Source organism: Ictidomys tridecemlineatus, chromosome 4 (genome assembly GCF_052094955.1).
Source record: "Ictidomys tridecemlineatus isolate mIctTri1 chromosome 4, mIctTri1.hap1, whole genome shotgun sequence".
NCBI lineage: Eukaryota > Metazoa > Chordata > Mammalia > Rodentia > Sciuridae > Ictidomys > Ictidomys tridecemlineatus.
This window is the reverse complement of record NC_135480.1, coordinates 20,012,595-20,027,947: the sequence shown is the minus strand read 5'-3', so window position 1 is coordinate 20,027,947 and position 15,353 is coordinate 20,012,595. Positions and strand designations below refer to the sequence as shown.

Genomic DNA, 15,353 nt, shown 5'->3' with positions numbered 1-15,353 from the left:
GACTCTGAAGTAGTATCTTTAACCACAACCCCACATCCTTTTTCATTTTTCCATACATAAGGGAACAGAGAATTAGGACAGAGTTCCTTTCTCTCATTCTTTGGTTCTTGTTGACCAGAAAGCAGGGTAAACTGGGCACAGTGGTGCACACTTGTGCACTAGCTACTCAGGAGGCTAAGGTTGGGGGATTGAGAGTTTGAGGCCAACATGGGCAACCCCAAACCTGCTTTTTTAAACAAAGACACATATCACCAACATCACTGTCTGTTGTAAGCTCTGGGCACCTGGGGTTTCAAATTAGTTGTGCTAATTCCAGACCAAAGTGCAGGCACTTTCCAATTATTCTCTTTTATATAGCAATAAACTCCATTTTTCCTGCTGTGAATACTTACCCACTTCAATGCTTGCCCTATAGGAGAAAAACAAGGTTAATTTCAGGCAGACTAGGGACCACTTGTAGATGATGATTGGAAGTAACAGGGAATTCATTTAATAGAATAATCAAGAGTGGATTCAGTTTCCATCAGCCATTTTTTTTTTTTTTTTTGTACTGGGAATTAAACCCAGGGGTGCTTTACCCCTGAGTTACATCAGTTACATCTCCAACCCTTTTAATTTTTTGAGACAGGTTCTTACAAAGTTGCTGAGGCTGGCTTTGAACTTGCAATCCTTGTATCTCAGCCTCCCAAACTGCTGGGATTATAGACTTGTGTGGCCACACCTGGCTAGTCTTTCAGTTTTTGAATACCAGATGTGTAGAAGGTGGGCTAGGAGAGCTTCCCAATTGTTTTAAGTCTCCCCCTGATCAAGAATCTTAGTCCTGAAGAGTCTTTGTCACCATGGAGGGAGGTTCTGTGGAATTTATTCCAGACTTGACTCCTGAGTTTACTTCTTGTTCCTCACTCATACTCATTGCAAAGCAACTGTTAGTCTGAACCAAGAGCTCTGATAACAGGAAATGACCAAGCTCTCCCCAACTCCATTAGTCCAATGAACCTAAATCCAGTTGTGGAGTTGGAATCACTATAGTCCAGCCAATACCTGAGCACAGTCTCATCTGTATTTGGGCAGCAAAGAAAGTGGTAGGATGGAAAAGCTCCTTGGAACTACTGGAGATGACTGAAGAAAAGTCATCACCAAGACCTCAAGATAGGGATGGATGGAGACTTCCCTGCTCCCCTATGTGGAAAGAAGGAAAGGCAAGTCCTCCTGCCCACAGGAGTAACAGACAGCCCCAGTATGAGCTCAACAAGTAGCAATGAACCTTTTTCCAACTGGCTATTTACCCAGCTGATCCCCAAAAGGTGACAGAGCTGCCCTGCACTCCCAGATATGGAGCATCTTGGGAGACAGGTATAGTTAATGCAAACTTTATTTATAAAAGACTCTTAAATTAGTTGTTGTCTCATGCCATGCATTCATACAGAATACAGTGACCCTTCAGGGCTACAGGGAAAAGAGCTCACAAACTCAAAACTATTAAAGAAGTTCTAATAGTTAAAAGCTAGGAAAGATTAGGACAATTTTACAAATGAGCAATTAAAAATAAAACAAAAGAAAAAGGATATGGTATCTAGTCTGAGCTGAGTGGAGCAGCTGTTTACAAGTCTGTACACTAACCTAATCCACAGTCTTCTAGAGGCGGGTGTCGATGGAGAGAAGCGGGGCACGTACAGACTTGTGCAACAGCTATTCCTCCCCCCGCTGCGGTCTGATACATACAACCAGTTTGTGTACACTAGGCCTACCAAGGCCACTTCACACTATGAGGACTTCTAGTTTAGTAAACTAAAGCTGCAGGGTGCAGGGGGATGGGCAGCTTCATTTGCGACTGCTCTTTATTCTCTCCAGTCTTTTTTTCAAGTCGTCAATGTTAGTTGTGGAGGATGAGGAGGAGGTCAAAGTTCCTGCAGAGTGGGTCTGGTTAGAATCCAGGTCTGAATGCTGGTGCTGCTCCCGTGATTCCCGCAGCTGAGAGAGCTTGCTGTGGAGCATGTCTGTGGAAGAGGCGACTGGAGGAATTGCTGGTTTGGAGAGTAAAGAGGTCAGTGGAGGTCTGTCATCTTGCTGTTGGGAGAAGAAGAGACACTGTTTAAAACTGGGGAAAGCATGACAAAGGAAAAGATGCAGCTCTGGAACCACGTACACCAGGATGGAGCCACTTCTCTGTGGGGTAGCCTATCCCCAAACCATGTAACTGTTCTCCCTGACCCACAGTAGGAAAGGAGCAGTACCTTTGTGTTGTCCAGACCACATCGCTGTCGGAGGATTTTTAGCCTTTCCAGGTAGACAGATGGACCCACTTCTTCTCCATTTGTGTTACCTATGGAGGACACTGTGCTTGTGGGAGTGGGCACACATGTGACCTCCATCTGAGGGGAGATGCCTAAAGAGGAAAATGTAGAAGGAACATTCAAATATATACATACACTGCTTGGAGACTACTTTGGTCAATCTGTCACCAAAGAGAACAATTAAGAGTTTCTAGGGTTGGGGGTGTAGCTCATTGGTGGAACTTGTGTTAGCATGCACAAGGTTCTGGGTTTGGTCCCTACTACCTAAAAGCAAATACCAAAAATTTCCATGGGTTTGAATTTTGCCACTGTACTTGAAAACTAAAAAATCCACAAGGATTCACCTGGATGAACTGGGTTCAATCCTCAGCACCACATAAAAATAGATACATAAATAAAGTGTCCATCAACAACTAAAAAAATAATTTATATATATATAAATATATTTATATATATATAAATTATATAATAATATATATAATTTATATATATTATATATATTATATATAATATATTATATATATTATTTATATATATTATATATATTATTTATATATATTATATATATAAACAACTAAAAAAATAATTTATATATATATAAATATATATATATAAATTATATAATAATATATATAATTTATATATATTATATATATAAACTTCAAGATTCTCAGATATAGAAAGGAAGAACGTATGTAAGTTGGATTGTCTGTATACAACCTGGTTATGCAAGCAGTTGCTATTCTAGTAATCCCAGGGCTAACTTGGACAATCCAAATAAAACAAACTATTCCTAAGTATACTGTAATTACCCAACTGAAAAACCTGAGGACCTTCAAATGTGTGGAAGAATCAGATTAGGTTTTGGCCAGGTGAGAAAACAAGAGAAAGCTCTTCTTCAAACCTGTAAAGGCCAGCAAGGAGCTCAAGGCTATGGGGTATTAAGGAAGAAGAGAGGGAGAAGCTGAAGTGTCCAACAAACATCTTTTAAAGCAGGACAGGCACCAGAGTATCTGTAACCTCATCATTAAGATCAATATTCTAACAATACAGGGGAAAACCAAAAATTAAATAAAAAATATAACCAAAAAGATCTATCTTGGTTCCAGGAGACTGAGGCAGAAAGACTGCCAGTTTGAGGCCAGTCTCAGCAATTAGGGAGACCCTGTTACAATATAAAATGAAAAGTGCTGGGGATATAGCTCAGTGTTAAAGTAACCTCGGGTTTAATCCCTAGTTAATGGTAAAAAAACAAAACAAAGCATCTAATTGTGGCTGGGCTTGTAGCTCAGTTGTAGAGCACTTGCCCAGCATGTGCAAGGCCCTGGTTTCCATGCCCAGCACAGAAAATCAACAAAATAAAACAAAGACTCCTAATTTGATTTCAATGAAAATGCATTATGTTTCCTAAGATAAGATACTGGGAGGAAAAACTGCTTTATGATAAATAGAAAAGTAAAATGGGTATGTGCAGGGGTATGCACGCCTGTTAATTCTAGCAACTTGGGAGGCTGAGACAGAAAGATCATAAGTTTGAGGCCAGCCTTAGCAATTTAGCAAGACTTTCAGCAACTTAGTGAGATTTTGTCTCAAAAAGAAAAAAATAAAAAGGATTGAGGCACTGGGTTCGATCCTCAGCACCACATAAAGATAAACAAATAAAATAAAGGCATACTGTCCTTCTACAACTACAAAAAAAATTAAAAAAAAAAAGATAAAAGAGATTATGTTGAGAGGGTGAGAAATGAATGAGGAATAATGTAAAAGCCAGTGATAAGAGATGTCTGAATAAATGAAACCAATTCAACAATCAATGGGATCACAGGCTGGTGTTGCAAATGTAGTGTTTAGGTCAATTAATAATAATTCAAAAAAATTTTTTGAGAGAGAGAGAGAGAGAGAGAGAGAGAATGAGAATTTTTTTTTTTTAATATTTATTTTTTAGTTTTTGGTGGACACAACATCTTTGTTTGTATGTGGTGCTGAGGATCCAACCCGGGCTGCACACATGCCAGGCAAGCGTGCCACCCACCGCTTGAGCCACATCCCCAGCCCAATTAATTATTAATCAATATTAAAAACTTTGGAAAAGGAGGCCCTAACCTGATCAACTGATCAACCAAACCATGGTATGTCCGTATGTGTACACTGTTTGACATTCTGCTCACTACCCTTCAAGAAAAAGACTCTGGAGGTTGGGGTTGTGGCTCAGTGGTAGCGTGCTCGCCCAGCATGTGCAAGGCCCTGGCTGGGTTTGATCCTCAGCACCAAATAAAAATAAATAAATAGAATAAAGATATGTGTCCAACTACAACTAAAAAATAAATATTAAGAAAAAAAAAACGAAAAAGACTCTGAAGGTTTTGGAGAAAGGGAATTTAAGGTGTCAAAAACAAGGAAAACCAATTAGTTAAGAGAATAACTGGAGCTTTACCACATGCAAGATACATGATGAGAAAGAAAGCTGATTTGAGTCTGAAAACCACAGAGGAATTATGCTTTTATAGGTAAACAGCTTTGGAATGAAAGAGTAGGTGAACTTTACTAAACTTGGAAAAAATTTAACAATGGACAAACATGAGAGCTGAAGTCAGTTGGCCCCAATGAGAGGAACTTTTGCAATTGGGTCTGTGTTTCATTGGTTTAAGGTTGTGACAACTATTTTCTGTAACTGAAATCTTGTAAGTCTTCCTTTTGTCTCTAGATCCTGTGAGCACTGATTCTCAAACAATGGCTTATTCACTGTGGGAACAGTAATATTTCAGCTTAAACTTAGGATATACGTTCATCATTCATACCATTCAACAAATACCTAGTATGTGCCTGGTAGCAAAACAGATAAAAATCTTTCCCCTGTGGATTTTAAATTCTATCAGAGAGACAGACACTGGACAATTAACCTAATAGATACTATATCATATGTTATGTTAGAAGTGGTTAAGTGCTATGGCAAGGTGAGGGTTAGGTTGCAAGTTTTAAATAAGGTCTCATTGAGATCGAAATATCTGAACACAGATGTGAAAAGAAAAAAGGAAGCTAGTGAATAAGGAAAAGCACTGTACATAAAAGACACAGCCAATGCAGGGGCTGGGTGGGGCCGTGGGTTCAGTTCCCAGCAGTGGGGGCAGTGGGAAGAAACAATCCAAAGAACCTAAGGTACATGCCTGTGTGTTCTGGAAACAACAAGGGAGCTAGTGGGGCTGGAGAGTAGTAGATGAGGTCCCAGAGATATCAGGGGGTCAGACAATGCAGGGTCTCTAAGACCTTTATAAGGGCTTGCTTTTGTTTCTGCTGAGTAAAGGCTTCTGGAGAATGTTTGAGAAGACTCATTCTGATGCAATGTGTGGTTGTGAATACTGGAAAGCAAGGGTGGAAACAGGAAGATCAAGCAGAAGGGCAGTGCTGCTCTAGTCCAGGTGAGAGGTAATGATATATCTGACCAAGTAAGAGTAAAGGTGAGTGACTCCGGAGGCTGAGGCAAGAAGTTCACAAGTTGAAGGCCAGCTTCAGCAACTGAGGAAGACCCTGTCTCAAAATAAAGCATAAAAAGGGCTGGGGATGTAGCCCAGTGGTAGAGTACACCTGGGTTTAATCCCCAGTACAAAAAAAAAAAAAAAAAAAAAAAAAAAGGACAAGTGTGAATGGATCCTGAAAACATGATTTGCAGATTAGAGCCAAAAAGATTTCCTGACAGAGGAATTCCAAAAGCTCAGGTTCTAACCAAACTAGAAGAAATGTTTTCTTCAATCAAAATGGAGAAGAGTACAAACAGAGCAGGTTTGATTGGAATATATGAGCTTAGTTTCTGACGTGTTGAATTTGTGAACCGTGAGCTATATTGAGCTTATTCTTAAAGTTATGAAAGGAAACCATACCTGTTGAAGTGGGAATACGGCCTTTGCCCTCCCTCTCCATCTCAATCACCCGAAGGCCTCTTTCAACATAGCTCTGGAAGAACTGTGAGGAATTTTTCAGAAATGGTTCAATGTCAGCATCTGAATATTTCTTCTTATATTCATATAACTCTGCTAGGCCCTGTAAACAAGAGGTGGGGATGGATATCAATTAGTGCCCCTTTTCCACAAAGCAGATCCTCATTTGGTTTAATATTTCCATTCTCACCTCTTTAGTGTTTTCTTTAGATCCAATCTTCTTAAAAATCTCAGCTAAGAAATCATTCACTTTGGCCTTTGATGCTTTATCATCCTGAAAAATTGGAAAGATATAAGAAAGGTCTGGTTAGACTTATTAATTAGGAGCCAATGATTGGATATGAACAGAAAATATCTCAAAGTCTGGACCTTAATGTTATGTTCCTGCAGTTAATGGAGACACCAGCACTGCAGAGTCTGCAGCAGAACACCACTCTGGGTTATGGATGGCTCCATTCCCTGTTTCCACCTCAACTCGATGAAAGTGGATACCAATTAAATACAGCTCACAGTGTATTTATCAGTACTACTGCTTTGGGCAGAGGCAAAAAACAAAAAACAAACAAACAAACAAAAAAAACCACACACAAAAAAAACTTTCCTTGAGGACCAAAACACTACATGATTATTAGTTTCTATTTTAAAATTTCAAGGTGGAAATGGTTACAGCATCACAACAGGAGACTAATTAGATCAATCCCTGACCTTGAGCCTTCAGTCTCTGGATGACCTAAATTTTAGACCAGATCTTTTCCAGTAAAACCTCATTCCCTCAATCTTTCCTATCAGGCCACTCACTATTCGAGATGCTCCCTTTTCTGTTTCCTTATCAGACTTGCTCCCAGACTGGTCCATACTATGCTTCATCATCCGGCAGAGGTGGGCCTCCAGTTCAGACTCATTCTTGTTGTCAATCATCGTGAGGTGGTCTAAGATCTTAGGGAGAAACAAACATATTCAAATAGAAGTCATGTCCTTTCCATGATGTTCTTTCAAGCACCCAGATTAGTCGTTATTCTCTCACTCACCTTGGGTCCTTTTAATTTGCATAAGGTGTGTAGCAAGGTTTTCAGGGTCCTTATGGGAAATTCACTTTTGCATTGCTTCAGTTTCTCTTTGGGGAAGACCTTCATAAAAATGTGAATGTCCAGAAGAATTCTGTCCAGGTTAATGCTATTGATAGTGTCAGGCAATAGTCTAACCATTCTCCAGAGACACTATTGAAAAAAGAAGTTAGGAATGACTAAAGAATGAGGACAATTTTTGATTATTCATTTTTCTCAAGCTCAGGGGTCATATTTAAAAGATGGTCAGGGATATAAATGTGATCATATCCTTCCAGTTCAGCTGCTACAATGTGAGAAATTTTAATCATTTCATCAAGTCATGGAATCAAGTGTGACAAGTCATCCATCTACTCATCTACCTCCACTTCTCCCTCCCACTCTCCAGAGACAGGGGACATCATTTAATACTATGAAAATGTGGACCTTAGTACCTGAAAATAATTTAAACTCCTTAACTAAATCTAACCCAAGGAGACAAAATATTTTATACTACTACTGCAGTGTAATAATAGTATTATAATTTTATAGATATGATCATTTGGAGTCTTTTGTGAAAGAGACCAACATATTATAGGGCTACACACATATTATTCCCCCTCAAAGAAATGAAAATTTGTCTTATTAAACTTCTTGCCTTTTGATTCTAAAAAAATTAGTAAAATAGCTATAAAGTTGCTCTTTCTTTTAACTTAGGCCAAGAAATTTTTGGCCTGAGCTTAGTGTATAAATTGGAAGATCAACTATTTTTTTTATTGGTTTTGGTTGACTCAGCCAATGTCTTAGCTCAAACTTCCTTTCCCCATATGTTAACAAAGTGATTGTGTCTTTTGAAAGAAATCAAATCATTTCAACTTTACCTTCATAACAAGCTCTGAGAATTTGGGAGAACTGGCTGTTGCTAGTAGGCTGTCTTGGAGCAAAACAAGTAGCGCACTAGAAAAACCACCAACACAATAGCATTAGTTAAGTTTCAAAATTCATTCTAATTAAAGTCATTAATCAAAAGCCAATATGTGAATATACTCAGGAACTGTCTTTTATTACTTGACATTCAATTTTTTTTTTTTTTTTTTGTACCAGGGATTGAACTCAGGGACACTCAACCACTGAGTCACATCCCCAGCCCTATATTGTATTTTTTTAAGTGTCAGAGTCTCACTGAGCTGCTCAGCACCTTGCCATTACTGAGGCTGGCTTTGAACTCGTGATCCTTCCGCCTCAGAATCCTGAGCTGCTGGGATTACAAGCGTGCACGACTGCGCCTGGTTTGACATCCAATTATTTAAAAAAAAAAAAAGTCATCATTTAAGCTTTCAGCACTCAGTAAAGAGATAATGCTTATCATTCTATTTTTCATGTCATTGGTAGCTGAGAGATATCTACTTGAAATGTACACATTAGCAGATATAACTGACATATTTTATAGTCCTCTTCTAGAAGTTTTCTTCGAGAAAACTCATGGTTGTTACTTGGCTTACTGATTTGATATTAGTTTTAGGGGTTATCCCTGGCTAGAATACCTTTGGTCCACGTGGAAGAAGAGTAATAAAAAAACAAACAACTTATTAAGCAAACCTCAAATTACAACTGATCTAGTGACTTTTTTATTTTTTTTTTTCATTGAGCTATATATCTCTAGCCATTTTTTATTTTGAGATAAGGTACTGCTAAATTGCTCAAGATATTGCCAAGTTGACTTTCTGATTTCTATGTGTAGACTAAAGAGAGGCTGTTCTAGAATCTACTGCTAAAAGTATAAATATACCTCAGGATGTTGGTCTGGTCTGACTTCTCCAGAACCTTTACCACCAAGAGGTTCACAGAGCGGATCACCTGTTGTCCTTCTTCTAGATCTTCAATACGAGAATCCAGCATTAAGGTGATCAGGCCATGCATCAGGTCTTTCAGTACTCCAGTGGAGGCTTCCCGGGCCAGGCTCTCTATCTGAAATAGCTATCCAGTCCTAACTGTGTTAGGGAGGTTAAAACTCAATATTTGCAGCAAAGAAGATAAGTGTGGTGGCATATCCTAATAAACATTCAATTATATTATAGTTTCAAAGCTCAGTCTTGAACCATCATATGGAAGTCTTTGATAATAGCCAAAATTCTTTTTGTGTGTGTGTGTGTGTGTATACTAGAGAGTTAACCTAGGGGTGCTCAAACATGAGCTTCACATAGCCCTTTTTCTATATTTTGAGATAGGGTCTTGCTAAGTTGCTTAGGACCTCATTAAATTCCTAAGGCTAGTCTTAAACTTGTGTCTTCCTGCCTCAGTCTCCCACATCTGGCTTATAATAGCATTTTAAAAGACAGCACATTTATCTGTGAAAAGCCAAATAGGGATTATACTGTATGATGGAGAAACTAGCAGGAAGCAGAATTTTGGATAGCAGGTAAACATTCTACTTTATATCCTAATAATAAAGTAAACTGGAATGTATTCCAATACACAATGCAAGTAAACATCAGCTTGCCATATACCATGTATGGAAAATTATATCAAATGACTTACTGCAATACCCGCACTGAGAACCTGGTTTGAGAAACTGGGGGAAAGAAAAGATCAAAGGGAAGCTCCAATTCTGCAGAGGTGGCTTACCGAAATCATGTTGCCAATGATACAGCTATACAACTTGATGATCTCGTCCTTCTCCAACTTCTCGTCTGCCATATGTGTGTTGTAGATGAGTCTTAACTGCATGAACGTGGCTATCAGGAACTGATCAATGTGGCCAGACATAGCTTCAGCTTTGTCTTCCTGTCTCAGGACCTCATCTATCTGATAATAAAAATTCCAAGATTTATTTTTCATATTTCGTACTGAAACCACATAGGACTTCTATAGAGTATATTAACAAAACACTTCCAATATCTTACCTTTCATAAAGCTTTGTGCATAAATATCTAGTCCTTATAGATTCAAACATTCAACATATATTTACTGAGCAAGATACTATTAAGTGAATTAGTTGTGGATCCTATTCTAAAAGGCTCATTGTCTAGTTCAGGGAATAATAATTCCTATGTTTAAATGTTCAATTTATTAAAAGAGTTCTTTTAGACTCCTTATAGGACTGATATTAGTATCTCTAGTCAAAAATAAAAAGACTGTATAAAGAAATAAAGGCTGGGCATGTAGCCTAGTGGTAGAGTGCTAATCCAGTATGTTGGAAGGGACCCAGGTTAGATCCCAGTGCTAGGGAGGAAAAAAGTAAAAGATTTAAAAAAAAAAAAAAAGAAAAAAAAAAAAAAAAGGAAGAGACCCATTTATGAAAAAAATGAGGCTCAGAAAGCTCAAATTAGTCCAACCTCAAATTTGAGATTTTCCACACCTTGATCCAGTGGGGTTTAGTATACTGGTTGTCACTAATGGTAAAATATATATCTCCTATACACTAGTAGAAGGATAGATTTTTTTAAAAAAAGTTATTTTTATACTTTTGTTTATTTTTATGTGGTGCTGAGGATTGAACCCAGTGCCTCACACATGCTAGGCAAGTGCTCTACCACTGAGCTAGAACCTTAACCCCCACCTTTTTTGCTTTTTATTAGAACTTTATAGTTATATATATATTGAGCTTTTTTTCTTTTTCTTTTTTTTTTGAGTGCTAGGGATTGAACTCAGGGCCTCAGGCAAACTAAGCACATAAAAATAACTTTAAATAATACCCCAAGGCAACCATGGTAAATCTTCAGTAACCCTCCTTTTGAGTACAACTCCAGTTTGTGTGTGTGTGCTACAGTGGGGCCTCCTGGTGTTGTAGAAACTATGGTCTTACTTTCATTATCTCTTTAAGTATGCAGACCTCATAAGCACAATTTTATGTAACTGGAAATGTTAACAATGATGTTTCAACATGAACACCATAAAAAATATTATATTCTTTTGGGAGACTTACTCCTTCCCATGGTGACTAACATTAAGAACCTGGCATATATTATTTCACGTTCACAATATCATATAAAAGTGCACGTATACACATATACAGATAGGATCAAGGTTTCAGGTATTGTTTATTTCATAATAAGATTGTAGCCAGGCATGTAATCTCAGTAGCTTGGCAGGCTGAGACAGGAGGACTGAAAATTCAAGGCCAGCCTTGGCAATTTAGCTAGGCCATTAAGCAACCTAGTGAGAACCTTGTTTCAGAATAAAAATAAAAAGGGCCGGGGGAGCTGGGATTGTGGCTCAGTGGTAGAGCACTTGCCTAGCATGTGTGAGGCACTGGGTTCAATTCTCAGCACCGCATATAAATAAATGAATAAAGGTCTATCAATGTTATCAATGTCTAAAAAAATTAAATTAAAAAAGGACGGGGTGTGTGTGTGTGTGTGTGTGTGTGTGTGTGTGTGTGTGTGCGTGCGCGCGCGCTGGGGTTGTGGCTCAGCAGTAGAGGGCTCGCCTAGCATGTGCAAGGCCCTGGGTTTGATCCTCAGCACCACATAAAAATAAATAATAAAAAAATAAAATAAAATATAAAAAAATAAATCAATAAAATAAAGACATTGTGCCCAACTTAAAAAAAAATTTTAAACAAAAAAAGGACAGGGGATGTGGTTCAGTGGTTAAGCACCTCTGGATTCATTCCCTGGTACCAAAGAGAAAAAATAAAGAAGATTATTGGTTGGGATTGGGGTTTAGCTGTACAGTGCTCACCTAGCACGTGCAAGGCCCTGGGTTTGATCCTCAGTACCACATAAAATAAATGAATAATGGGGCTGGAGTTGTGGCTCAGTGGTAGAGTGCTCGCCTAGCATGCATGAGGCACTGGGTTCAATCATCAGCACCACATAAAATAAAGATATTGTATTCACATAAAACTGAAAAAAATGAATAAAAAAGGTCTTTTGTCCAACTATAACTAAAAAACAAATATTAAAAAATAAAAATAAAAAGAATAAATATTATAAACCAGCTATGATGGTGCACACCAAGCCTGTAATCCCAGTGATTTTGGAGGCTGAGGCAGGAGGAATACAAGTTCAAGGTTAGCCTTGGCAAGTTAGTGAGACTGTTTCAAAATAAAAAGGGCTACAGGTGTAGCTCAGTTGTAGAATGCTTACAGTAGATATACTTCTCTGCATCTAGTTTTCTAATTCAAAAGAAAATTATGAAACAACTCTAAAGTTAGTAGGAATAATCTATTTTTAAATGTTGCATAATAACCCATGTATGCATGAACCAAAATTTACTCATTCTTTCTCTTACTAATGAACTTCCAGTGTTTTTACTTTGGCTGTTGTCTAATAAGTATTTTTGTATGCATATGTGTGTGTGTGTACATACATATATATATATATATATATATATATATATATATATATATGTGCTTATGCGCTTGTGGTTTTATTTCTAAGAGTGTTCAGAGTATAATTTATCTGGGGAACATAATGCTTTTTTTGGGTGCTGGTCCTTGTGCATGCTAAGTAGCAATCATTGAGTTACCCCCTCAGCCCCTATAGTAGGCACTAACAATTCATATTTCTACATTTAACACAGAGAACTGCTTTTCCAGCATCTTTACAGCTATATGTATTACTACTTTTTGCCAGTTTTATGGTTTAATAGTGATTATCTTATTTTTTTTTTAAAGAGTGAGAGAGGAGAGAGAGAGAGAGAGAGAGAGAGAGAGAATTTTTAATATTTATTTTTTAGTTCTCGGCGGACACAACATCCTTGTTGGCATGTGGTGCTGAGGATCGAACCCGGGCCGCACGCATGCCAGGCGAGCGCGCTACCGCCTGAGCCACATCCCCAGCCCGAGAATTTTTAATATTTATTTATTTTTTTAAGTTCTCGGCAGACACAACATCTTTGTTGGTATGTGGTGCTGGGGATCGAACCCGGGCCGCACGCATGCCAGGCGAGCATGCTACTGCTTGAGCCACATCCCCAGCCCCTGTGATTATCTTATTTTTTTAATAGATTCTTTCTCTCTCTCTCTCTCTTTCATTCACAGTGCTGAGGATCGAACCCAGGGTCTCGCATGTGCGAGGCGAGCACTCTACCGCTGAGCCACAAACCCAGCCCCTGTTTTTTATTTTTATAAGCAGCAGCACTTATTTTTATTTTTTAATTATATAGCGCTTCATGAGTGAATTCTAACCTTATTATTTCCTACTTTTAAATTCCTTCAGATTTTTTTCCCCCTAATTTCTATGGTTACTAAATCTTTATTTTGGTCTTTCATGAATAATAAATGCATTTCAGGCAGCATACCTTTCTTGAGTTTTACTCCCGCCCCCCCCCCCCCATTTTGGTACTAGGGATTGAATCTAGGCTGCATCTCCAGTCCTTTTTATGTTTTAATTTTGAGATAGGGTCTTGCTCAATTGCCCAAGCTGGCCTCAAACTTGTGATCTTCCTGCCTAAGCCTCCTGAGACTCTAGGATTACAGGCATATGCCATGCATCTAACAGAATTTTAATTTTACTTTTCCAGTAGTTTTGCAGTGCATTATTTTCCTATTCACCATCAGAATTTTTATTTATTTATGTATGTATCTATTTTTGTGGTTCTGGAACTTGAACCTAGGGCTTCATTCATGCTAGGCAAGCACTCTACACTCCCCAAATCAATTATTTTTTGGATAAAAAGGCTATTTAGGGGCAATTTCACACTTTCAAAGTAGTCAGTATTTTTTATGACACTATTTATATGATTTATTTTTGAAAATGTTTTGAAATGGAGATATGGAAAACAAATTATCTTTTCTGAGATTGTAAAGTTCCATGTATGAGTACATATTAAATTAAATCTAGTTTATTATTTTCTAACATTCTTTTTTAAAAATTGTTTTAAGAAAATGTTGGTGGATCTTTATTCTATTCATTTTCTTATAAGTGGTGCTGAGAATCGAACCCAGTGCCTCACACATGCTAGGCAAGTGCTATACTACTGAGCCACAACTCCAGCCCAATATTCGTTTTTTTTTTAACTGTAGTTTAAATATCATATAGCATAAGGTACAGATCCTAAGAGTACAGCTTAATGACATTCTTCAAGTGTATACATCTGTGTACCTGCCATTGAGAATAAGCTCTAGGACATCTATTACACTAGAAGACCTCCTCCTGACCCTCCAACTTGGTACTGTTCCCTCCACCAGGGTTACTACTATATCTTATTACTTTTCTTACTATTATGCTGACTTCTAAACTAATAAAATTATTCAGATTTCCCTGTTTCTTTACTTATTTTTGTCTACTGTACCTAAATCTCTCAATATATAACTTGCATTTCACTTTCCTTTGATGCACAGAAGTTTGAAAAAATTTTAATGTAGTTAAAATTTTCTATTGTTTTTTTGTGTAGCTTTAAAGAGATTCTTTCCTCCTACCTTGAAGCCAAAGATGTTCTCCTATTAAGTTTTGCTTCTCACATCTAGGTCTTTAATCCATCTGAAATATATTTTGGTGTAGGAAATAGCAAACTAATTATACTGTTGATCTCATGGAAAATAACTAGTCCCAGCAATATCTACTGATTAATCAGCATTTATTTTATTTATTTATTTTTTTTTCAGAGTAGAGATTAGAAATTTATTAAAGGAAAGAAGAAAAGACTTCTCCCGGAGGAAGAAGGGGACCCAAAAGGTGGAATCCCTAATCAGCATTTAAGAAGAGATTTTTAATGTCCTCATCCCTTGATCAGGACAGTATCTTAATAACAGTGACTCTGTAACCTCTGCTGATACAAGTCTTCTCCAGTGTGTTATGTTTTAAAATTGTCTTTTTACTTCTTAGGCCCTTCCATCTCCCAGATACATTTTAGAATAGTCTTCTCAAATTGCAAACAAACTTTGAGATTTTGATAGGAAATGCACTGAATTTATGGAGTAGACAACTGGTATCTTTCTAATCCTGAATCTTGTAAACAGTATATTTCCATCTGGAAATTCTCTAATGTCATTCAATAAAGCTTTACAGTTCTTTGTGAAGGTCTTATATACATACTGCTTAATTTAGTCCCAAGAACTTAGCATCATTATTGTTGACAGTCCAATCTTTTTAAATTTTTATTTTCTTTAGCATAGTAATGTGTTTTTTTTTTTTTTA

At 37.6% G+C, this 15,353-nt stretch overlaps 1 protein-coding gene across 5 annotated transcripts in view; it reads right to left on the bottom strand.

The window, feature by feature from the left end:
• Positions 1-1,354: 1,354 nt before the first annotated feature.
• Ckap5 (cytoskeleton associated protein 5) overlaps positions 1,355-15,353 on the bottom strand; it is a 102,177-nt gene continuing 88,178 nt past the window's right edge. For all 5 annotated transcript variants that reach the window (XM_021729613.3, XM_005329996.4, XM_021729614.3 and 2 more), the window contains 9 exons: positions 9,895-10,074; positions 9,059-9,246; positions 8,151-8,226; positions 7,255-7,443; positions 7,025-7,162; positions 6,417-6,500; positions 6,170-6,329; positions 2,235-2,386; positions 1,355-2,067 (listed from right to left, as the gene is read on the bottom strand). In XM_021729613.3, coding sequence (XP_021585288.1) covers positions 1,822-2,067; positions 2,235-2,386; positions 6,170-6,329; positions 6,417-6,500; positions 7,025-7,162; positions 7,255-7,443; positions 8,151-8,226; positions 9,059-9,246; positions 9,895-10,074 — 1,413 coding nt within the window. In that variant the 3' untranslated portion in view covers positions 1,355-1,821. The remainder of the gene's footprint in view (positions 2,068-2,234; positions 2,387-6,169; positions 6,330-6,416; positions 6,501-7,024; positions 7,163-7,254; positions 7,444-8,150; positions 8,227-9,058; positions 9,247-9,894; positions 10,075-15,353) is intronic.